The following is a 25,848-nucleotide window of genomic DNA, read 5'->3' as shown; positions in this document are numbered from 1 at the left end:
ACTCCTGCAAGAGGAATCAAGCACACAGTTCTCAGCCTTCCTGTACAGCTGACTTCGCCCTCAGCACACTTTCAAAAAGCGTTTCAGGGTCCTCTTGGAAATTCAGGAGTCAGTCTGGGTTTCTCTGTTCACTCCCACAAAAAATGTGCAAATCAAAGTCCTTTGCAAACCTCTTGAGCTATTACAATGAAGAGCCATAAAGTTGCTGTGCCCAGATAATAAGCAAAAGGGGAAGTATGTACAGTTACAAGGAGGACAAGTTACCTTGCCAGAAATTATTAACTCCAATTGTATTTTCATTACCAACACAAGATCTCAGCTTTTAAAATACAACTCCCATCACAGTATCTGATAAGCAAAAGACACCCAGTATTTACAAAGGTGTTTCTCATTTTAAAAAGATGGGATTAGCTTCATTTCAACATAAGGAAAATGCCAGAATAGTTTCAACATGACATATTAACTGATATTTTCAGGATGGTTCTGATTTATTCCTTTGACTTTGTCAATTGTGCTGTTGACAGGAAGCTTGAAATGGAGACAAAATAAAGATAGTCTAGTCTGGATCCAAGCTCACTCCTGCATGGTGCAAACTGCTGTGCCCTGTGGTCTTGCAGCATAAAGGTCAGCCACAATCACAGGAACAGTTAATACAAAAGGGAATATCTCAGTTGTTAAAGCATAAACTTTATTTAGCATAAACTTTATTTAGCATAAACTTCATTTATTATGAAGAGTCACCTAATTTTTAATACTATGAACATTACATCATGCTGGAGCTATCACTAAGAGCTTGCAATCTGAGGGTACACAAGTGAAAACATCCCAGCAATCAGAAAGGAACCTGCACTCCGGAAGGAAATCTCATAACTTGTAGCTTCAGCTGTGATATCCACTGCCCTCTCAGTCAGGAAGTTCAGCACCACCTCTGGATTCACCACAGAGGTTCCTCTTCCACCAAAAATTTTAAGAACTCCATGGGTTTTCACATTTTTTGGGAAAAAAAAAGAAGAAAAAAACCCCACAACAAAACAACAAACAAAGAAAAACAATCAAACAAACACACACAAAAAAAAAACCTACCCAACAATCTTTCAATGTTTTGTGTTTAATAAAGTTGAGAGTTCCCACAGAAAACACTTGTCATTGAAGACCTGATTTTGTCAAAGTTTTCAGCCACAACATCTGTCATGGTAATGAAAATGTCTTCATACCAACCCAGATACAGAAGATTAAAGACCACCTGGCTTGTTCTGTGAGTCATTTGGTGCTAATCTTGGTATACAGGCTAACAATAAAATCATAATGTCTGTCTGGAGCCCAAAGGCCTCGCTGACCTTCTGTGGTTAAAGCACACTTATTCCATTGCTAGCAGCACTCACAAAAGGAAGGCTGGAACTTCATCTAGTTGCTTTTATCTCTCTTGCCCAAGAGTTTATTTGTAAAGGGTTACCAGGAGCCAGCAAGTCCAGATACAACTCAAGTTGTCTCTGGATCACAGCAAGCCTATTTAACCACATCACTCCTGTTCAGATCTCATGCACATTCACTGCTGCTCACCTTTAGTTATGCCACCACCAACTGCACAACTTTGTAAAGTCCCCCCTAACAGTCAACATGGCCTGCAAGAACACCATCAGGACATCTTTATGTCTAAAGTCACTAAATCTTCTATGCCAAAATTTCTGTACTTCACAAACTTTTTCTGGATTGCCTTTGAAGTACCAAGAGCCAGTCCCTTGAAACCCCACCTTACACACTTTTAAGTCACACACACAGAACAAAGAAGCCCCTGCCAGTATCTAAGAGCATTCACATCCTCTTACATTACATTTCATATTCAACTTGTTGAATTGACACGCAGTAGACACCCTTGTGCTATGCTGGATGACCAGGAAGGATTTGAGTGCACAATCTACTTAAGAAGTTGGACCAAAGAACCTCCTAAGACATCTCTAGTCCTGGACTCAACTCTGCAGCAGTACAGACACGTATGTCCCAGCCTTGCAGCAACTATGCCCTCAGAGCAAAGTGGCCAGAGTCCTTTTCTGTTCAGTGCTGGCTATGCAATGCTGCTGCAAGACTCAATGGCACTGTAAAAAAAGACAAAAAGCTGGCTGCACACACTGGAACAAGAAAAAACTCGGCATAGTATACTTTCTAACTCATACTTTGATTCATTACAGCCCTGTCCAGTAACCAGTCAGGCTGTGATCCGAGTTACTGTCAGTACAGGTCACCACCACAGTGACAAAAGCACCAAGCTGTGACCTTCAGGTAGATTCATCACTGTAAGAACACTTACATGACAGCATTCCATTCAACTCATTCTGCTGCACAAATAAAAAGAAGGGACCAAACAAGCTTTTGTGCTTCTGTCCCACAGGATACATTTAAATGCTTTGTTACAACAAGCAGGACAAGTTATCTAAAACCTGACTCATTTAAAAATTAACCATCTCCAGACAGTCATGTACAACTTTGTGTAGTAATGATGAGTCTCTCAAACAGCTTTTTGAAAAGCTTGTCTCTGGAATAGAGCCATGTTTGAATCTTTACTATAAAGTCAACATCTAAAGCATTTTTATTCCAGATAATTACATGCAAGCGATTTTGCCCTTCTTAATCCCACACACAAAATACAACAGAGGCCTTTTCCATTTGCCCAGCTCCTTGCAGTAGATTTTTTCCATAGGTAACATAAGATAAACTTGTGTTTTGACATAGACCCACCCCCTTTATCCAGGTGGTTCCTGAGCCTGCTTCTGTTCTTGCTGCTGCTGAGGTGAGGGAAGAGCAAGAATCAAGCAAAAGAAGGGAACTAAGATTTCAGTGACTAGAGTGATTGAAGGTTTTGTTCACCTACCCAGAAAATGAAATTCCCAGAGAACAAACCCTGCAGAGGAGAGTGTAGATCTATGCTCAAGGGGAACAGGAAGGGCAAAGGCTCAATACATGAAGTAAGGCAGAAACCACAACAGATGATCTGGCACTGTAGGAAGCATCAGAAAGCAGCCACATGGGAGTTGCTGTAGAAGTTACTCCTTCTCTGATTATCCATGAAAGCAATTGTCCATCAGGACGTGCAATGAACAGTGACAGCCAGGCAAACACAGGCATCAGCCAAACAACCTCCACCATATATTACCAAAAATCATCCTTCTCAGAAGAGACAAGGGGATCAACGAGGGAGGCACTCAGTGCAAAGCCATCTCACCACTCTGGGAGCCAGATCTGAGCAGGCAGTTTTACTTTGCTCATGTTTGGATGGGAGTGTCCACCTCTCACCAACATACTGTGTTTCTAGTGGTTCAACACAGCATGGGTAGGGGTTGCCAGGGTTTACTTAAGAAGTACCCCAAGAATACAAAGGACACATGGAAGGTACACTGCCATTCATCCAGCTTCTTCAGAATGGGGAGAAAACCCCACTGAGTTTTCAGACCATTGCCACAATCAAACTGTTACATCAGCACAGGATTCAAGATACAGGAGACCATGTTAGGAAAAAAATAAATGTCTGAGCTTACTCTGCAGCAGTCATGCTAGATTGTGGGATGGTGGTTCAATTTTTTTTTCCCCAACTGTAAACAGCACAGGGAGTTAGACAGCAAAGCCAGAAGATCCTGGGTTGAAATTACAGATCTGGCAATAAACACAAAAGAATGTCGCGTGATTTTCAGCATGTGGTCTGCAGACTTCAAGGCCAATGAAGAACAACTATGGAAAGCAAGCTGTATATTTGGCATTTACAGAGAAGGCCAAATCCCTGGAAAAGAAAATTAAGGCCCCATGACCCAAGAAAAGGTTTGAAGCCCTGCTCTAGCTCATCTAGAACATGGATGAGACTTTTTTTCATGAGGTACATTCCACTCCATGGTTTTAAGGGAACCTCCTTCAATACCACTGACACATTCACATAAAACTCAGCTACGGGAATGGTAAAAAAACCTCCTTCACCTTAGACACAACTCACAGTCTTCCAGGTCTAACCCCTCCAACAGGAGCCAGTACCTGGTGTGTCTGAAAAAAAAAAACCAAAAAGCCTCATTAAGACTAACACAACACAATCTGCTCCAATTATGAATAAAGACTTAGACCTGAAGTGAGTGGGGTATGAAACAAAATAACCATAGTGATAAGATTTCTTGCTAAAAAACCTTATAAAGTCTTCTCTGTTTTCTGTAATTCCCAAGCAGAAGAAAGGAGAACTAAGTAATATCTCTTTCTTGGTCTTTAAACACAGAGCCATGCCAGGCCTGCCAGTACAGCTGTCCTAAGTCAGGTATCCAGTAAGGCTCCTGCCTCAGCCACATCCAGCCACACCAGTGTCACAGCTGTGGTCACTGCACCTCAGCCCTGGGTGCTGCAGGCACCAGCACGAGCTGGCTCACACGGGTGTCCTTCCAGCACAGTCACACCAGCCTCCTGGCCAGCTCCTACACACTAATTTTGGCTCAGCGTGGTTTTAATAAAAATGAGTCATGACAGCAACCAGCAAGCATTCCATGGCTGCAGCTATCCACACTGGTAGCTCAGGAAAACAAAAACAGAATGTGCACACATCTCTGTGCCTTCCTTCCCACAAGGCAAGTGCCATCACCTAAATACTTCCGCTGCCACCTGCAAGAATGAGGGTAGGCATTGAGGCTGCTGGCAGCAGCTGCTCCATTCCCCACGACACTGGACAATGCTGCAGATATCTGATGGGCACAGGACACTGTTACAAAACCTCCCTGCCAGATCCTATCCTGCCACAGGTTTCACTTCCCACTCCTTAAACAGCTCTGCGTGACAACAGCCAAGCAAGGACAGGAACTGGAGTGCTCCCATGGAGGGGAACAGAAACCTGAGAAGGGAGGAGAACTTCTCTTAACAGGTGGGTGCTCCCCAGCTCATTCCAAGTCCCAACCTGATCCTCCAACACCTCTCCCCACCAACCACCACACTTTAGTTTCAATGATGTGCAGCCTGCAGAGTTTCTCAATGGTGTTAAATTCTACTACTGAACAGTGTTACTACTAAGTTAAATGCTACTACTGAAAAACAAATCAAAACCCCAAAACAAACACACAACTGAGATTAGCAGCATAAAGTATCTTAAAAAGTGAAGGAAGAAGAGAACAGGGAATGTCTGTTTGTCACTGTCCAGTCACTGTTTGTTACCTGCACCTGGCCACAAAGGGTCACATTCACCCAATATTTACCTTCCTCCTGTGCAAACCTCAACCTAACTCATGCTTTTTCTCCTCTCCCAGAATACAATAGGAAACACTCTCTGGTCAGTGTGGTGACTCCAAGCCAAGACACACGTGCATCCCAGGAGGCTCTGAGATCCCACTGGAATCGCTGCGGGATGCCCCGGCAAGAGGCAAGTGCTGAGAAGCACGTCCATGCCCCGGGCTGCAGCTCCCAACAAAAGGAGCCTTTGTCCCCTGGTGGCTTTCACAGGACTGTGCCAGAATCAACAGGGATCGATTCCAGCAGCGCTAGGAAACAGGATGGGGCAGGAAAAAATAGGCTGGGCTGTTCCTACCTTCTGCTCACCTCTGACTTGCACTGGGGCGGGGCGGGGGGGGGGGGGGGGGGGGGGGGGGCTGCATATCAAAGGAACCTGGCTTTTAAGAAGAGTACCATCCTAAAAGCCTTCAGACACTTGATACAAGACATAGGATCCATCTTCTGTAAACAGCTTAAATACACAAATCATTCAAAAGTACTGCCACCTAATCACTTCCAGGCAAGACATCTGATGGTAGCAGTTTCCAGAGTCAAAGTTCTGCTTTAATTCATCTCCTGCAAGAAACAATAGGACCTTCCTTTGAAGTTCATTCTCCAGCACAGATGGATACAGCATCCCCTCCACCTCATTCCCAAAATGGAACTATCCTGCTCAGGGGATAGAGAGAAAATCTGCTTTGGACTGGGGAAATGCCCAAAGCACAGAGGAGTCTTTGCAGAGGCCATAGTTTCATGAATACTTAAAAGCTTTCCCAAGAAGGCCACTGAAAAAGCCTCATTTCCCACTCTCTCTCCTGCCTCTGTATCACTGTCCCTCCTTGTGCTTCCCCAAGAATGCGAGAGCTAAATGCTGAAACAGGATTGACAAGCAAACCTCAACTCAAAATAGCAATAGGTCGGGTTGAAAGTAACCAATGGTTTCTAATGTCTCAGCCTGGCTCACAAGGGGTGGAATTGATTTTCCAAGTAGCACTGCAGCACTTATGCCCTCTTGTTGGGCCATTGTTTTCTCTAAATCACACCAGTGAGGGTGGATTTTGGGCTGAAGGACTAGAAAGGCTGGGCTGTTTCAGCAGAATATCCCGTTTTATCACTCTGGAAAACACCAAGCTTTAGACTTGCTAAACTTGTATAAACTTGCATTTCAACACTAAACATTTCCCACCCATTCCTAAAGAGGGAGAATCACTGCCAAGCCTTTTTCTTTTTTCAAGATAAGATGTTGAATTCCAGTCTCAGCATTTCAAATTTCTTTAAACTCTTAATTATACAAGGGAGATGCAGATAAGTCAGCCACAATTTGAGACAAACTCATTCAAATTCAGTGGTTTAGGAACTAGTTTATTGACTGAAAACTTTGGCTTTGCTCACCAAGAGAAATTTCCAAACCTCAGCACTTACATATCTTCTGTAACACTTGAAGTTCTCGCTGAGATTCAAGTGTTTAAAAAAAAAAAAAAAGTGTGAATCTACTGTTCTAAGCAATAGAGTATGACCCAATATTATGGAGATAAAACTGTAATGGTAAAGCTCCAAACCAACTTTACCACATATCTTCACAGTTCATGTAATTTCTGGGGTAGGTCTTGCTGTCCAGTCAGGACAAACCTCCCAAGAAACTGAGCGCTGGGTTTCCAAGACTTCATTACTATCAGATCTTTAAAGACACCATCTAAACTATTGCAAAAATATTTTTATATCAAATCTATTTTTAAAATTATGTAGCTTTTTGAGACAGTTTCTCAGGCTGATGAGGCCACTCTTCAATCGTGGTAGCTACTCTCAGGATGAACTCTGGAAAGCAGTTAAGAGGTTAAAATGACTGTATATTACCCAAATCACTAATTAAACTTTTGAATTAAAGAAGAGCCAATGCACCTTGTAATGTTATTTCTTCAGTAAGAACCAGAGCCCCATTATTAAATGCAGGTTAGGATCAAAGAGGCAGCCCCATCTGGATTCTGGTCTGATTGCACAGCTGCCACAGGCAAAGGTTAAAGATGATGGGAAGAGAGAGGGAAAAACAGAACAAGGAGGATCCAGATCAACAAGTAAATAGATGTTAGTGTGGAACATCACAGATCCCGAGACACAAGCCTTAACTTGGAAGAAGAAGGGTCGCCTGTGTTTTGGCTGGTCTATGATTAGAGGACAGAAAGCTCTGAGGAGTTGTTTGATATGACAGCTTCAGGTTTTCCAAGAGCAGGAAAACACAGTCAAAGCAGGGGCACTCTTTCTGACACCAAAAAGGAGCTGGGAGCACAGACAGGCTCCCAGGGCTTCCCTTGGAGCTCTCTGGGGAAAGCCCTTCTCCCTAGCTGAGGAGGGCATCCCGGCCTTAAGCACTTGGCTGTCTGCCACCTATGGAGATGGCTGGGGATTACCATATGGGATTGAAAGGAAGGTGGGATTGGAAGCAGGAACTTTAACGATGCACAGCTGATGCTATCTAGGCCTTAGGTGCTTTGCTAAGCAGATGAAAAGAAGAAATAAATGCAGAATCAGAGCTGATCACCAGTTTCTTGTGAAGGGGAGGATCCAGCTGCAGCTATTTTTTTTCCACATGCACCTGCAGGTGAGTATAAAATGCTTGGACATCTTCCTCTGAAACAAACATAGAACCTTCTTCTCTATCAAAATAAACAAGCACATCACACAACAGCACTGGTACTGCCCCAGAGTAAGCACAAAATACTTTCTTTCTCATGTCTGACTTCAGAGCAGGGACACAAATAAACCAAAGATGCTTGCTGAAAGCAGGCAGTCTGTCTCTGCCAATCTTCACCAGCACAGACAACACAAATCCAGAACACTTCTGCTGCAGAGAGCAGTGCAGTCTCACCCACACCACAGCAGCAGTGCCAGGAGGAGAGCAGGCTACGTGAGAAGGCTTGGCACACACGTGTGCTCAAAGACTTTTTCACACTAACACAGAACCACTTCCTCTCCATTATTTGAAGGTGTCAGAATGAGACCTCTAGAGAACAAGTACAAGTAACAGAGCTGTACAAGGAGTACACAACAGTGCTACAAAATAACTCTAAATTACATGTAGGTCAGTAACAAACAGCAACATTTATTACAGAAGGAATGGAGAAACTGTCACAGTTCCCTTCAAACCCAGGAAAATCTGCACTGAAAACTGCCTCTGTCATAGATGCACTGTTTAGTTTTGTACAATGATGCCCTTCTGCATCATTACCTTTCCTTTCTGTCACAGGGGGGCCAGTATTCTCACACAGCCTCTGAGGAAGCATGATATATTAAAAAAAAAAAAAAAAATCAGGTGCTTAATTTAAGAATTCCAAGCATTTTCCCTTACCACTGCTGGGGCCATTGTGTATGGTAGCACTAAGCTCATGCAAGATAAGATTTCTGTCAGGTAGACAAGCCTAGCTGGCTTCTTCAGCTCCTGCTGAAGGAGATAAAGATATTGATTATGTTCCTGGCTCTCTTTCAGCCTTCCGGGTTTTAAACACTGGGTAATGGTGAGGGCAGAACAAAAAACTGTTTACTTCTGCAACCTTGAGTCAGCTTTGCATAGGCTACATCTCAGCCACAGAGGGGTTTTTCCTTCTAAAAAGCAAAGATATCAAGTAAAAATAAGTGAAAACCAGTCTAGAGGGTTCAAAAGAACATTCCCAAGTGGTCATTCTCAAAGTGAGATTTCCTGCTTGGGCAAGACAGGATTGAAGCATCCAGGATGCACAGATATTGGTCCCAAGATATAATGACACAGGTAAATAAACACAGCTACTCCAACCCTTCTCTTTTTTTCCTGCACCCACATGTTAGTAGCAAGAACTAGTTCTGAAGCCCAAAGAAAGGAGTTGCACTGGTGCAACATGCCCCAAGGACAAAGCACAAGGACAGGGGAACTGACTGACCTCACATCATCTCCTCCTCCTCTTCTCAGCCCTGCAAGATCCTCCCAGAGAAGTCACAGTTGATTGAACAAAGGATATCCTGACTTGTACCTTTCTTTTCGTTACAAAAATGGCAAAATCAATCCAAGCATGACTGATGACTAGAAGGAACACTAGAGAGAATGACAGCAACAAACAGAAAGCAGATCAATGGGTTTTAGTAAGGAAGCTGTAGAGCCAGACAGCAAAGGCAGCAGAAAGCACTACACATGAATTTTCATCTCTCAGCCTGTCACCACGAAAACAGATTCTGTTTTCATACATTTTCCTCATGTTTCCAACCACTTGTTAACATCCCTGCTTATCCTGGCCACAGTTTCAGGATAACACACTAAAAATCCATCTGGGCTGGTACAGGCACGTGGGGTTAAGAGTAGCAGGGCTACCATCAGTACTGGAGACAATATCCTGTGAATAAAAATATCATCAGAAGGTTACTATAGTCAGAAAACTAAGGGAGGCAGCAGGAGGAAGAAATTAAAGACAAGTTTTTTGTCTCAACATACAGCCTGTTTTCCACATTTTAATCTCCCATTATCCAGAGACTCTCTACAGTTGAGTGCTTTAAGCAATGCACAGGAGTCTGCACATCTTTCAGAATCCAGGTTTCCCTTTTTTGCATCTTCCCCAATAGCTTCAGCACAGAAAAAAATCTTAAGGGATGGGAGGAAGGAAAGGGGTGAAGGGGGACAGGTGAGGGAGGGAACAGGAAGGACTTACAAACAGCCCAGCACCAATAACCAACCCTACAGTAACAGGCCAGAGCAAAATGAACAATGCTCTTTGCTTGAACAGCCTTCCCTCCAACCCTACTTTTTTTTTTTAAAAAAAAGAAAGGGATATTACTCAAGTCTTTTGATTTTCCATGTGGGAGGGAGCTGATTTTTATGTTACAAAGTCATGTCTTAGTGCCATAGATCCACCAACAGCTCAAGGAAGAGCAGAGGAGGAAGCTCTGAAGGCAGCAGGTTCCAAACATGAAAATTTCATCTCCAAAAACAAGTACCTGTTTCACCTGATGAGAAAAAAAAAAAAAAGCTTTTTTTCTGTTCTCCATTCCATGAAACAAGGAATTAGTCATTCCTTAAAACGGACACCTGGTTCCTCAGCACCAGGAGACAAAAAAACACAGGAATAATTCTTTTTATTTCTGGCCCCTTCAACCCTTGCCACTACTCATTCTGGCTAAAAATATCCATCAAGGCTTTTGATACCCTTCCATACCTAGAGCATGACTGGCTTCGGGCCCACACCATCCCTGGGCTCCAAGAATGTGCTGCAGGGTTCCTCCCTCAACACAGGTCAGCTGTCCTTTCCTTCCCATCACTGCAGGCTGGCAGGCAGACACTGCAGGCTTTCAAGGAGGGCTTTATTTCCAAGGCCTGCCACTCCACTGTCCCATCCTGGTTTTCATTAACAGCTCCATTCATGATGGTGAAACCTTAACTCACCCAGGCAACCAAGCTGTGTTGCTGTTCCTTGCTGCTGGGGCCCAGGATCTGTGTCTGCAGGGCTCTGAGGACAGGCACAGGGCACACTGCACAGGCAGCCTCTGCCAGGGCAGCAGTGGGGTTAAGAACCTGCTCAAGAGCAGGACTCAGCCCCCACCAACACCTGCTGCAGAAAAACAAGGCAGATCATCACACTCTAGGGATTTCTTTGGCAAACCTTTTCTTTCCTGTCCTTCTGAAAGCAGCACTTTTTTAGCTAAGAGCTGGCACTAGTGCCATTTCCCTTAAAGCACAAAGCTTCACTTCCTCCCCTGGAAGCCCCACTCCAGCCCTCTCTCCTGTTCTTCATTACCCCTGGTGCAGCTGGACCACTGTTTTTCTATTCAGCTCCCTAAAACACATTTGCTCCTTTTACACAATCAGATCTCCTGTGACAAGGAGAACATTTCCATTCCCTACCTCAGCAGCCTGTGCAACTCCCACCACAGTGTGCTGCTCTCAGACACTGAGCACCAAAAGGTTTCTGATGGCCAGGCCACTCCTTCACCCCCTTCTGCCCACCACAGACACCGGCAGCTCCTCACCGAGCCTGCCCACCCATGGATGGCAGAGCATCCAACCGCCTCCCATCAGAGATCCTGGTGTCCCACCACGTAGGACTCTGCTCCTTACACCATGGGAGAGGGTTGGAGCTAGGAAACAGAGGTTTTAGAGCAATTCCAGTATAGTTTCCAAGATTCGGCAAGGCAGAAGGATCTTTTATTTTTCTCCTGTTTTATTACAGAAGACTTTACTGGGTGCCTCAAACACATCACCACAACTCACTGGTGACAGTTTTAATGACACAACTTCCCACACAAGCACCTTTATATCTGTCTCCTCAAGTTCTTCAGGGCAGAGCAGGGCCCCAGAGCTGCTTCTTTGGTTGACTTTTTCCCAAGCAGAACTGCACTGTTTTGCTAACAAGTCTGCCAGCTCAAATTCACCTCCTGAGCACCTCTCCCTTCTTTCCTTCCTCAAGTATCCATTAATTCCCATTAATCCACCCTCCTGGATAATCAGAGTAATGCTCTTTAAACACGTAACGCAGGGCAAAGCCACTCTCTGTCTGCAAGGTGTGTTAGAGGGCATGGTGACCCTGCAGGTAATGTGATTGGGAATATTATGCTCCAGAGCCTCCCAGTAATCCATTTGTGGAGAGGGGCCCCCAGATCAGGACATGACTACTGCAGAAAAGGCACTTTTGCTGAGTCTCTTGGCATACTCAAATACACCTGGCTAAACAGCAACTTACTGCAGTCCTAAAACAAAGTGTTCCCTCCCCTCCTCCAACCACCCTGGACAACATCTCACCTAATTTAAGAGTGACATTGAATGAATCATTTCTGTCTGTGTGAAAGAAAATCATCTTGAGAAGAGCTGGCAACACGATTTTCCCCTCCTTCCCTGGTAAATTGTCCAGGTCATTAGCAGCCACACTATACAGCAGTTGTCAAAAAGTCAGTGCACTGGAACACCAAAGGAGAAGACACTGGGACTCTTCACCATCACAACAATCTGCTTTTCTGACCCCCTGACCTTGGATCAGGAACTGAAAGAAGGAGGCTTTGGCACCCATCGCAGGAGAAACCAAACTGGTGCACCATGAACCAGCAGAAATGGAAAGCTGCTGCTAGCACCTATCAAATACCTTGGAATTAAGGTGGCAGGGAACTGTAACATCATTTAATTCACTCTTTTGTCCCAGGAAAAAAGCCAGTCAGATTTCATCAATCAGGGCAGTTGTATCCTCATCCCTCATTCCCCCTTCTGCGCAGTAAGTCACAGTCAGCTCACCACACTCATGAACCTGGAAGGGGGGCAGGTTTCTCACCCATTCCTGCCAGCCTGAGAAGCTCAGACTCAGTGAATTCAACAATCAAGGATAAAGTTTTTCACCCAAAAGTAAAAATTGATTTTTTGCTGTCATTTGACATTAAAAACAAACCAAAACAAATTAGGTTATGACATTAACATTAAGGATGTGGCTTCTTACACAAAAAAAACCTCAAGTGACTTTCAGAAGTGACTGAGATGTAGCACTAACCTCTGAAACTGCTCCAACAACAACAAAAAGGCCAATGCAAGTGGGAGACTGGCCCAACAGCATGCAACAAAAAGCCAGCCTTGGAAATAGGTGAACAGTAGTAGTTTGACCTAAACTGAACCTGAGTAGAAGCAAAGATCTATCTTAAAGTCTGTATTTGCTGTCATAAGAGAAAATTAATGCACCTTCTATATGTCTGATATCAGCCTTTATAAGGATCACTTTTCTCTAGAAAACAGCCATACTGACAGCTTAGGAAAACACAAGAACAGATCTCCAGGATGCAAGAATTATTTTCCTCAAAGCAATCTACAGCATGTTTACAGAAAGATACAAATAAACCCCCGGTTCTCCAGATGTTTTGCAAGCACTCTTTGCACCTGGCCAATCAGTTAAGATGAAAGGTTCTTTTACCTACATAACCACAGGCTCAAACCAAGCATCTCCTCTCCCACGGAAGGCACTTAGAAACAAGACAAGCCTCGAGATGGTGAACTGGCTGGTGTGCATCTAGTACTGACAAGTCCTGACATCCAAGGAATTTTCTTATATGAAGATTGTTGTCCCTTCACTATGGTCAACATTTTAGGTTGCTTTTCCCTCCCTCTTTACCCACAGTTTTTGCAGTTTAGTTCCTACCGTCAGTCAGGTCTAAATTAAGTGATGCTACAGCAGGAGTGGGGCTGTGACAGACAGTATGGAAAAGCAATTCCCTGTCTCCCTGGCAGGATGCTTGGTCTCTGCAGTCACACTGTGCTACCCTTACACACTTGCAATGCAGTTCAGTGTCTGCCTACCCCGAGGCCACTCAAGCACTTTCAAAAGCAGGTTCCTTTTCAAGACTCCTCCTACATTAATTGATTTATCTTGTTACTCCTCTCTCTCTCATTGCTTTAGGTCATTTTGCATTATGTCTGCCTTGCAGGTACAGCCCAAGGACTGTGTTTGTACTCTAGCATGAAATCTCAGTTATAACCAACATTATATAACAAACTGAAACAAGAGTTATTTCTTGCTTTTTTCTTTCTTGAGTATATCTATGTTCCCATCCCCCCCAACCATCCCCAAATATTCAGCTGATAGGTCATGTTGCCTCCAGGTCTAACTCACTGTGTTATTTAGTGGACTTTTTTTCCCTTCTATAAATGAACAAGCTTGTCTTGCTAAATAAAAGCTTATTATGAAAAAAGTACTGGCTGGGTTTTATTTATTTATCTTTTCCTCTACAGATTTTAGCAATTAAAAAAAAACATAGATATTTCCCTCTTCTATCCTTTACTCTTCACACTCCCCCTTCTCCATTTATCTTTAAAGACATGAAAATATCCTCCTTTTTCATCACCCAGGCTTTTGAGAATAAAACAAATCCTGAAAAATGTGATTTAAACTTCACTTCCAATTTTTTCTTCACCTATTTTATAGCCTTCAGTCAGGGGTTTCAGAGAGCCAAAAATAAGCTAAAGAGAAAACAAAATTAAGAAGTTGGTCTGATTGAGCTACAGGTCTGGTTGAGCTGAGCTGGGACAGAGGCCAATGCAGCAGCTCAGGCACCATCCCACTGCCCTGTGGTTCTGTGGACTGCTAGGTTTTTCCTTGTTCCCACACTTTTTGTTGCCCTCTAGTTCCCCACTCAGAACTTACCATCAAATCTACCTATGAGAGGAAAGATTTGAAAGAAAAATAGGTAAAGCAACACAACCAGAGGGTTGATAATGGAGCAGCAAAATGCAGAATAGAGGAGGAAAAGGTGCAGCTAGAGATGAGACATCTCAGTGGCAGAGGTGGTTTGAGAGTGATGTGAAACAGCTGCCCCAGCAGGAGTAGCTGGGTCAGTTTAAACTTCAGTCTGTAAAGGCAAGACTTTATTTAAGGCAGGCAGATGGAGAGACGAAGAAAGTGCTCCAGCAGCAGAAGACAGGGCAAGATAACTATTCTGAAGTGGTCACTTCTCCCACCAGAACAAACCCAATGCCAGAATCAGGCACCTGCCTCAAGAAGTGTGGGAGATAAAGAATCTTAAGAGCTTACACCAGAGTTTTCAGACTTTGACTGCTTTAATCTTGACACCTTAAGCAGATGGTCCAATTTCTGAGGTGCTGAAAACACAGCTCCACCAGGAGACACAGGCTCTGTGAGAGCCAACCTCAGTCTGTCAAGTCTGGGTTGCACAAACCACACACAGGTACCACTCTGTGCCTGGGGCACTTCACTGCCCCAGAGACAGACCAGTGACCCCTCAGCTCTCAGGTGTGCTGGTGACACCTGGCCACCTGAACCATATGCAGTTGTTTGCCTAATTCATAATTTTGGGGGCATTTTTTTTCTACTTGGTTTGACCTTATTCAAAGCAGGCAGCCAAAAACACTGCATTCCTGAGTTCATGCTATTCAACAAAGCAAAAACTGGACAGAATATGTATCTATCAACATCCTGAAGATAAAAGAGGAGGAAATTTCAGTCTCGAGAAAGCAGGTAAATTTCCACCCTCCCTTCTGTCTGCCCCAGCCTTAAGCAGACACCAAATAGAGGCCAAAAAAAGTGTCACAACTGTGGAGCTAGAGAGTCACTACATCACAGCTCTGTAGTTAATAAAGCCAAACGGCATCATTTAATTCAGCTGGCATCAATGTGACATTCCAGGCAACAGGACTTCAACAACATCAATGTCTATTATTTGGGTAGGCATTTAACATAGCTTAATTAAACCCTATCTATAGCCAACAGTAACACTAGCAAGAGGAATAGAGTATAAATAGCGTTGTTTGCACGAATTCCCCTTCTCAATTCCTCTGCCTCCTCCTCTGCAGCACTCACTTTAAATGCTGATACTTTTGCAAGAAGTATTTTTATTTTTACACAAGCCCTGATGCAAAATGAAGTAACCAAATCAGGAAAAAACATAAAAGGCATTTGAGGCCATGACTGAGCTGGAGAAAGACATAAAGGAGCAGGTGCATGCTAAGAGGGAGGGGGCCAAAGAGCTCTTACAAGGCAAAACAATGTTAGAGGAGGACTCTAGAAGAGACAGGCTGGATGCAGAGCCCTTAAGAGGCCAGTAAAGTTCCCTCACAGGTTCACAACCACCTTGCTGAACAACAGTGAGAGTTTCTCAAGTGCAGGACAGATTTGGAACATGTGGGGCACAGGAAAGACATGGGCATCTGGATCAGCTATTACAATTCTCTGAGCTGGAAGGTGATAGCTGCAAGGGATCAGCCATGGGGGATTTAGGAACAGTGCCCTCCAGAGCCAGGCTGAGTTACAGAATGTGGTTTGTCCCATCAAAGTGTGAACATATGGATCAACAGATGATCAGCTCTTGGTTCTTCCCTAGCAGCTTTTGCACAGCTCTTCTCCTTTTCACCCAAGAGGATTGCTTTTCCTTCAGCAGAGCTGAAGGGCAAGGAACAGCAAATTAGAGAACCAGGCTTGATAGGGCAAGTCCTCTGGCTGTGAATGAGTGTAAAGTCCATCAGCTTCTTTGCCAGAGCACTTGTTAAGAATCTGGGCCACACTGGTTTTGGAGAGGAAAATCACCACAAAGTGCTCCCCAAAGAGCATCCTCAAAAATGAAGGCCTCAACTGGACACTCAAGACTGCCAGCTCAGGAGACATTCCAGCTCCAAGTCACCTTCATCCAGCATGACAAAGCACCTCTTTTAACCTACTACATCCACAGCCTCATGGTAAGGGCACCCAGCCCTGATAACGCACACTTCCTCCCTGAATTATTTATGGCCACCAAGGGTCATGGAATAAGGAGAGCAAAAGCCTCCAGCTTGGCAAAAAGTTCTAGTCTGGCAACTGACTCTGATATCCATCACAGAGAAGTCCCAGACCATGAGCAATTGGGTGCAGCACACCATTCCAGAGCTCCACGATTTATGGATCACGTCACCCCTCTGACCTTCTGACTCCCACCACAGTCAGGTGTCCAAACCCTACTGTCCCAGCCCTGCACATAAACTGTTCTTCCTCTCCAAAGAAAGACAGACAATCTCTTTTTCCACAAAATCTTACTGCTCAAAAACAGTCCTGAGCCTTTGCCTACAAAACAATTCACATCAAACTTCTGCAAAAATATCTGAAAACCCTTTTAAGTCTTTTGGAATACACTTTTACTGAAACAAACCAGAATTATCTTTATTAACTGAGACTGTCCCATATTTATATTGGAATTGTTTCAGAATTGGGAATGGCCTTTTTTGGCAATACATAATGCAATCACACTGCAGATACTAACAAATAATCATACTGACTGAATGCATGACGTAGGAAATATTATCAGAGTGAGTACATCCTTTTAATAGCTCAAGTTTATTAACACACAATTAAGCTTGGCCTTGTCCAGCCTAAACAGACCCAAAAAAAAGAAAAAATCCCTAGTATCCTTCTACTGCAGAGGTCAGTTCAATACACTGAAGAATGGCCATTTCACTCCTCTGCTGAGGAAACTGTACCTTAAGGAGTGTTTTAGTCAGAACCCAAGTATATTTCCTGTCTGAATGTTTTTACACTCTCCTTGAGCACTGTTCCTCTTATGGAAGCTGCCATCTCTCTCAACAGAATTTTTCCAAAAACATATTTTCAAGCAACCTTTGAAATATGCTGTCCTTCAGTACAATTACTCAAACCCCTTTTGTGCCTCATGACACAGACTCAACACTTGGACCAAGGGGTCATGTTGCACCCACAGTGGGGACAGACAGTCGCTCTCCAAGACAACACTTTACTGCCTGAAAATTCAAAATTAATGAGCTGAATGTTCAAATTCCAGGACAGGAATTCCCTGTATTTTTTAAAGCATACTTTTTTCCCTCCTCAAGGTTTTCCCCATTTTTCCCCCACAATGACTGTAGAAGCAGGAATAAGGAAATAAGGTTGGTCCTTCCACACTCAAAACTCAAGTAGTTATAACTTACAGGAATGGTTAACCTCACCTGCAAGAGTACTGGAGAGCTACAAGACCAGCATATCTGTTCAATAAAGAGATGCAGAGATCTACATTGTCTTCAAATGTCAGTCTTTATAGCTCCTTAGTATAAGTTTGCATCTGTTGTTGGCACCATTCCAAGTAAATCCAATGGGAAGAATTGCTATTTCACTCTGCAAACACCATCCAACTCAGTTCTGAGTCAGTTAAGTTACACATTATTGTTTCTGGCCTGATAAAATGTGCAATCAAGCTAAGTAGTACAGAGAAAAAAAAAAAAGTGTAAACACTTTTAGCTGTGTTTTCAAATACTGCAGTTTCTGTACCATTGAAGTTCCCTTTCCATCCCTGCTGGCAAACAAGCATTCAGCTCTGTCTAATACAGTTCCAAAGCAGAGTATTAGCAATTGCCAAGTGAAAAATGTTTGCACTTCAGCTGTATCAACTTCTAATCTCCCTCCTGAAGAGCTAACTTTGAAAAGAACTGAGAAACTAATGCAGCTCTTAAACCAAGTATAACAAAAAGTTCTAAACCTATTTAAAATAAACAAACCAAATACAATCAGTGCAGAATTACCAAAAAACAAAGAATTTCAGAACAGGTTACCAGCTTTCTGAAACTACCTGTCAAATCCTTGCAGAGAGGGCAGCACTTCTGCATATCAAGAGATTAAATACAGCCCATGGTTTTCACAGAGGGATTAGCTGCTGTTAAGCACTGCTTTCTCCTTATTGGTGAAGTTTGCACTCTCCATCCTGCCTGGCAGCCTATATTAAGAACACAGAGCCATCCAGACTTCTTTCTCGTAAAGAATGGGACAAAGAAAGGCAACACTGTCTGGTTTTCAGGACTCTCCAACAGCACTTCTGTGGAAATGCTGACTTTCAGAAACTTCAACCTCCTAGCCACAGGTCTGAGTAAAGCTCACTCTAACCCAGCCTAAACAGTAGAAAAGTCTATGTTGCACATGTGTACTAGCAGAGATCTGAGCAAACATAGTACCCATTTCTCATTTCATAAAGCTGCTTCATAGTGATTCTGTGAAACCTCTGTCCAGGTCTGTGAATGCCCCAAGCTCTGGGTTCCAAGTTCGTCACAAAATGCAACTCCCTGCTCTGGCAAACCCTTCCTGAATGCAAGCTCTCAACATAATAAAGGAGAAACCCAGAAAAAAAAATTAAAAAGAGAGAAAAAGGGAGAAAAATAAATTAAACAACTGGTACAACTTCCGCAGGTTGAAGAATTTCTATTCCCTTCTGTTCCTTCAGATCACAAATCTACACAATCTAAAGAGAAAAATCTACAGAGAGGTACTTTCTGAGTAGCAGCTAAGAAACAAAACTATGCAAGCATGTTGGCATGATGAAAATATAACCAAAAAAAAAACCCACCAAAAAAACCCCCTATTTTCTGCTAATATATACACTTCAAGTTTTTCTCCAGGAACGTGGCACAGGACCTACCCTGCAGTACTTGCCAGCTCGTGAAGATCAAATGGCTTCAGAGGCTAGGAAAGTGCCCAGGGGAACCTGAACAGTCTGAGGTCCACCAGCCACTTGGATGCACCTGCTGAGAAGACACCTGACAAGATTTATGCACCCCCTGTGCCACTGCCAATAGCTCGGGCAAATCTGCAGAGGTTCCTCTCTCCTGTTCTGAGAGTATTAAGTACACAACTAATACCATATTTAAAATAGATTTTGACTAGTGAGACAATGAAATTACTTTCTTCTCTCCCCCAACCCCTTCCAGTGAGAGACGTCCCCTTTTAGCTCAGCATTAGGGATGCCAGAATGGTACAGGTTTGCTGGCACTCATGCATTCAATATTGCAGTTGCTAGAGAAACCCAAATATACAATCCCTCAAGAGAAGGCTAAAACACAGCCTGAAGTCAGAATGGACCTCTTTCTGCAATTCTACCTGCCAGCAGTGCTCCAAGGAAACTTTATTCATATTTTAACATTCATTCCCATCTCATTGCTTGGGGGTAGAGAATGCACAGTCTCCTGGTCAACATTAATACAGTCTTTCCCCCATAAGAAGCTGCTGGTCTGCACACCCTGAGTGCATCACTTAGGGGGCTGAGCTGTGGCCAGTTCAGGGTGACAGACCTGCCTGTTCTGCTTGGCAAATTGAGTCTGGCTTTGTGATCGTGTCAGGTTGCCAGCACAGAACGTCTGGGAAGACAGGCTGACCCCTCCATGTACAGGTAGGCAGCCAGGACTGTAAGATGATCCTTGCAAAGTTGCAGAACTTGTACCAGGGGCAGCTCAGGTGTCTGGTCACCAGTGCAACAGCAGAAAAAAATAGCCATTCTAATACCTGTTAACCTAAGGGACCCTCTTGTCATTCCAAATGTTTCTAGAACCAGAGCTTTATTATACACTGAACCCAAGCAATAAGGTCTTGTATCTCTATCTAAAGAGTCACAAACAAAGGAAAATGTGTGTTATTCCCAAAGGCCCAGTCCAGTTAGATGCTGAACATCTCAGGCTGCACCCAGCTTTCCCCAATGGCTTGGCTACAGCCATGTCATTTGCTAATCACACGTGAAGAGCAATCATGATGTTGGAAAGAAAACGAACATCTGTGCCTGGAAATACAAACCTTGCCTAAGAGCACACAGGATGGAGGGAGAGGCCAGCCAAGCTTTGATGTCACCCCCTGAGAGATGAGGTCGGTGACACTCTTTATGGCCTAGAGCTTCTTTAAAAGTTCACAGAGAAAAGAGATCTTCCAGATCCTGCTTCATAAACTTGATCTCACAAGAACTGCACTGAAGAGGACTGTTTGCAAGACAAAAACTTCCATGGAAGATAAAGTGACAAGGAATAGAGTTGGGCCTTTTCCAATCAGAAAATGCATCCATCCATGAGATTCTGCTTCATATAAGAAATCTTTTGCCAATAGCCAGACAGAAGGGCACCTTCAGCATGGCACTGTAAGTGCCCTGCCAATCAAACCATTCCATGGGCAAGCAGACATATGGAGCCTGGTTTCCTATTTCACCTCCTCCCTGTACCATGCAGATGATCTGATACCAGTAATACAGTCTGAGCTCATACTGGAATCATCTGAACGTTAGAGGCATTAATTCAGATCTTCCTGCTGTATCCAGTGCCTGTTTTCCAGCAACCTTTAGGCATGAAGTACCTTTGAGACTCTACCCATCCCCTAAACCCTGCATTCTTAAAGCAAGCTAACAGCCATAAAGTAAAAAGCCCTGTCTTTGTCATTTGGGGAGTCCCCCAGGAAAAAAAAAAAAAAAAGTCAATTTTCCTGCCGGATCAGTAGGCAAACAATACTTGTAGCTCTTCAGGCTGTTTGTTCTTCACTGGCACAACAAGGCAGACTGCCACCACACCATCCTACCCCATGCAAAGGCATGAAAAAAACAGAGAAGCTTTGCAGTGACAGAAGGATCCCGAAGGAAAACCAATAAGGAACTTCTCTCAAGTAGGTAGATGTATTACTTCTCAATAAGAGAGATTCCTTCATCTACCATTTTTATAGAAAGACTCCCTCCCCACCTGCAGAGTTTCTACAGAGCTGGGAGCCTCTGCCAGGTGAATCCTGATAACAGCTGTATTTAAATTTGCTTTAAGGTCCTTGGGTACTGCTCATTAATATGGACTCTCACCTGCTTCAATAAGGCTGAAATTTTATTCCAGGTGTTTTCTCCTGTGATGCTCCACCTACTGGAGCTTGACTTAGAAGGAGGAAAAATGTCTTATCAGGGCAAACTCAAAATGCAAACCATGCCTCCTGCAAACCCAGTTCCACCCAAACCACAATCTGTGACACCAAGACTACAGCCCAACCTCCTTGGACTGTGCAGCCACAGGAGAGCAGAATTTTGCTCTGACAGATGGTTTAACCAGGAAAACTTCAAACATGTGGGTAAACATTGGTGGAATTAACAAAGCCAAGAACAGAAAACAGAAGTGACATTTCGTGGCAACACGGCAAGCCAGAGTCTGCGACTATAAACGGCAGTCTATGCCCTAACACAAGGGAGTTCGGATTTCCAAGCTAAACTTTACCAGGTCCCACGTGGAAAACAAAGCCTTCCCCTTTGGTTAGGGATGGAAAAGGAGAAAAGGGGGTGCCTTGGTTTGTTGGTACATCAGAAGAAAGCCGTGACAAAATACAGCAGTCTGTTCATGTCACAGAACACAGACTCCTCATTTTGCCCAGCTTTGTAACAAAAAGAGAGTGAGAGACCATCACTAGTAGAGGATAAGAACTTCCCACACTCAGTCTAAGTAAAAATAAGCTCATTCATTTCTATGCCTCTCCACAAAAGAAGCTCCCAAGGGAAAAAAAGAAATCTTTCTTTCGGATGTCAATTTTACAGTTCATCTCCTCAGACAAAGCTATCAATCTGTACGCACCTTAAATCAACAGTTGGTGCCCATGCAGCCAATAACATCTTTACACACTGAACCTCTGCCTAACATGCAGAAGGAAACAAAGAGTCTGATCCTGTGACAAGGACCCTCAGTGCCAGCCAAGCTGCTAAATCCCAACTCATTTGCTTCCCAAGCTCAGCTCCCTCAGCTCGAACCTCACAGAGGAGTTACCCTCACCCCAGGATAACATCAAGTCACCAAGATGCTGTTTGAATTTGTTCAAAGCAGAAACGTGCAGGTAGACCCATGCAGAAACAGGACATTATTAGAGGAAAATGGGAATTGTGGAAACTGGGAAGATTTTTTAAATTTTAAAAAGTGTTAAGATAAAACACAAACTTTAACCAAGATAATGGATTACAGACATAAAGAACAAAAAAACTTCATAGCCTCACTGGAAAAGTTTAAAAGAGCTGCAAACACTAGGCTCCCTCTAAGACACCATGACATTAGGGGCATTACATTTTTACTCATATTTAAGATGTTTAGAATTAAGAAAAGTCCAGAGCTCAACATCTCAGTCTGAAAATCCTTCAGCTAAATTTAGGAGGAATAGATGAGGATTTCCAGTCTAAATATCCTTATCAGTTGAAAAAGGTGATATGAGTTAGAAACAGCTGCATGAGTTCCTTCTGCAAGGTGTGTTCCTCTGGATAGCAGCATCAACTTATTCGATACATTTCACTGGACAACTGGTAAGTTATTGCCAAGTACTCTACTTGAGGCTACCTCTGAGTAGAGATGGAGGTTAAACAGGTGTCCATCCCATTTGTAAAAAGCACAGTGGACCATTCCATCATTTATTTCCTGTGGAATTGCTCAAGTGTCTTCCAAAAATAGCCAACAGTTTTGCTGAAAGGCTTAAAACAAATAGCACTTCTGAAAGAATATCTTACATAGTTTACATAATAGGCATCTCAGAAGGGAAAAAAGGATGTGTACAGTGTTTCAGTGTGAATTCTGCACTGAACAAAAAGACATCATTCTTTGCTTAGCACAAGGCTGAAATTCACCAGGAAGAAAACTGCTGAGGTCAAAGCCTCAGGGCTCAAGCTGAGAGGGAAATATTCTCAAGGGAAGAACTTTTTTATCCTTGATTCAAATCAAAATATGATATGGAAAAGGAACATTCAGTTTGTCTAAGCCTCAAAAAGGAGAAGTTCAACCCTAGCCAAAATATATTCACGGAAATCTAACACATTTTTAAGTTGTTACCAGATCCACCTCTGCACACTTCTGCTTACCTATTATTTAACACCTGATCCTTATCTCCTAACCCACGGTTCACCTTTCCTGCTAAACACAGTGTCTCAGTTTATAACTAAATACCACAAGTGTAGAGTGCCATAACCACTGGTGCTTCCACATCACTTCATATTCAGCTGTATCTCTCCTCACAACCTGAAAGTTAACACTAACTTATATTCCTCAGTGAAAGTCTGTCCTTTATGGGTAAAATACTGAATGCTTCACAAAAGAATTACAAGCAATCCTGTAACAGTATGAAGAAGCAAGTCAGATGACAAAGCAAGCAATGCCATTTTTTTCTTTTTCTGAGAGCCCAGAGATTAAAGTTGTATTGTTTGCATCAGGGTTACAACAGCTGAAGGGTCTAAAATTTGCCTTAGCAAGTGCTTTGGAGTTGTTTTCCTTTCCTCCTTAGAGGAAACCAAGCTGTGCTTTTCTCTTCCCAAAGAGACAAACAACTGTTCTCAGATCGTGCAAATCGCCTGCAATACACAGCTAACTCTCGATTATTATTGTCATTCCCATGTCCCCAAACACCACCAGGGCGTGAGCAAGGAAGTGAACTAGATCAACAGTTGACAGAAATTTGTGGAAAATCCTTCCTAGGAAAAGAACCTGTGTATGTTCGATAAGAGACAGGGCAGGGCTTGGCAGGACACACTTTGTTCCAAGCTGCTAAATACAATAACTCCTTCAGCAAGTCCAGGAGCTCAGCCTCTACCACCTCCCCTAATATTAACTACAAATATGGTTGCCATCTGGTGGCTAACACAGAATCAAGTTTAGCATCTGTGATGAGTTCAAGGTGGACCAGATTCCCTGGCCTGTCCCCTCTGGAACAACAGTAGCCACAGATGTGGCCATGGTCACTCTTGTGTACAGAGTGAAGCCAGGACCTTGCTGCTTCAGTTCCATACTGGATCTGGTAGTCATTGGGTTTTTTTACGAGCAGTCGGACAAGTTCAAGGGATGCTCCTAGTCTCAGTAAGTGAGCTAAAAGTAGTGGATGCAGCATGGGCAAAATCAAATGCAAGTGGTTTGTGCTGCCATTCTGGCCCAGCAGCATTTTTGAGCAGTGTCAGAGATTGGGTACAAGGCTCAGGCTAGCACCGCATTTAATCCCAACCCTCCTAGATTAAATCTAGCTGCTAAAGATAACTCCCAGGGAACACGAGCAGCAGTGGGCAGATCTGCTCGCCCGCCCTCCCTCAAAGATGCGCCAGTCCTTATTCAGTCAATGCCATCTCACAGCAAACCACTGAAAACCAAGACGAGCGTGCCTGCAATAAAAGCAGCTGATCAATGTCCCTGCGTAAAACGCCCGATAATCCCTACACAGAGCAAGCATCTGGCATCAGATGCAGCATGCCAGAGAGATGAACAGGAAAAGTATCCATTGCATATTCCTGGCACCTTCTGCTGGCACACGGGTGGGCGGAGAACAGCGAAAGGGCTCCCGGGATTCAAAAATCCCCCCCCTCTCTCTCAGCAGATCGGCACAATCTTTAAAGGCCGTATGGCTTCGGCTGAGCCACCATTCCAAAATGAGGAGTTCAAGGTCAGTACAGCAAGCAGCGACTATCACGCGATGCTGCTGGAAGATAAGGGGCAAGGATCCAGCTCCTTTCCCTCACCATCTTTGAGGTTACGCATTTAGCGCTGTGGCAAAATATAGAACCGCTCTCGAAAATGCTGCATAAAGCACAACCTAAAAGCCACGAGGAAAGGTCTCCTCCTGTTGAAACAATAAGCATCTGCGGATCCAACACGAGCGTGCGGCGCTCCGTCCTCCCCGGCGCTCCCGGCCGAGCCGATGCCATGTTTCCGCAGGCGGACGGTGAACCCTCACCGCTCCGACAGGGATACTCGGCATTCTCAGGATGCAAAGGGGCCCCAGTTCCGCAGGCAGGGAAGGCAGCTGCCACCCCCCGCAAGCACCCACTGCGAGACGCATCCCTGCTCCGGGGAGGGCTGTCATCCCCGGCACCCGCGTCCCCCCCTCCCGGCCCCGCATCCCGGGGATGCCCCCCGTCTCCCCTACCTTCTCCTGCGCCCGGGTCAGCTTCTTCTGGACGTTGCTGGCGATTTTCCCAGCTGTGACCCCCTTGCTGCCCAGCTCGGCCATCTTGCCTCCTCTTTTTAACGGGCTGCGAGCGACGGACCGGCAGGAAGGGGGGGAAAACCCGGCGGGCAGGCGATGGCCCCGGCCGTCACCGCCGCCGCCCGCCCGCCGGCCGCCTTTTAAAGGGATAGTGCTGCCTTAAAGGGACGGGGATGGGGGCAGGTTTTGGACGGATTTCCCCAACCCAGCCTGCCTCCTGCACGTCCCAGCCGCCGCCTGTCCCAGAAGAAGCCAACAGGGTGGGAAAGTCTGGGAAGCATCGCAAGGGATTCATCTTAGGTGGTGGAATGAGTTTGCTGCCGTCTTTCATCCCGCAGCAAAACGACACTCTTGTTTTAAGAGATCTGTACCACTAATTGTTATCGCCGATTGTTCAAATTCATAGGACAAAGGTACGTCTCAAATTACTCCTGGATCTTCACAAGCA

The 25,848-nt window shown here is 44.2% G+C and overlaps 1 protein-coding gene across 7 annotated transcripts in view; it reads right to left on the bottom strand.

The window, feature by feature from the left end:
- The window catches only part of BIN1 (bridging integrator 1), a 90,434-nt gene extending 64,940 nt beyond the window's left edge, over positions 1-25,494 (bottom strand). For 6 of the 7 annotated variants that reach the window (XM_053982404.1, XM_053982405.1, XM_053982406.1 and 3 more), the window contains exon 1: positions 25,341-25,494. In XM_053982404.1, coding sequence (XP_053838379.1) covers positions 25,341-25,424 — 84 coding nt within the window. In that variant the 5' untranslated portion in view covers positions 25,425-25,494. The remainder of the gene's footprint in view (positions 1-25,340) is intronic. The other variant, XM_053982410.1, reaches the window with a different exon arrangement.
- Positions 25,495-25,848: the final 354 nt, after the last annotated feature.

This window comes from Vidua macroura, chromosome 7 (genome assembly GCF_024509145.1).
Source record: "Vidua macroura isolate BioBank_ID:100142 chromosome 7, ASM2450914v1, whole genome shotgun sequence".
Classification (NCBI taxonomy): domain Eukaryota; kingdom Metazoa; phylum Chordata; class Aves; order Passeriformes; family Viduidae; genus Vidua; species Vidua macroura.
Note: the sequence above shows the minus strand (reverse complement) of the source record. Positions and strands in the feature narration are given on the sequence as shown.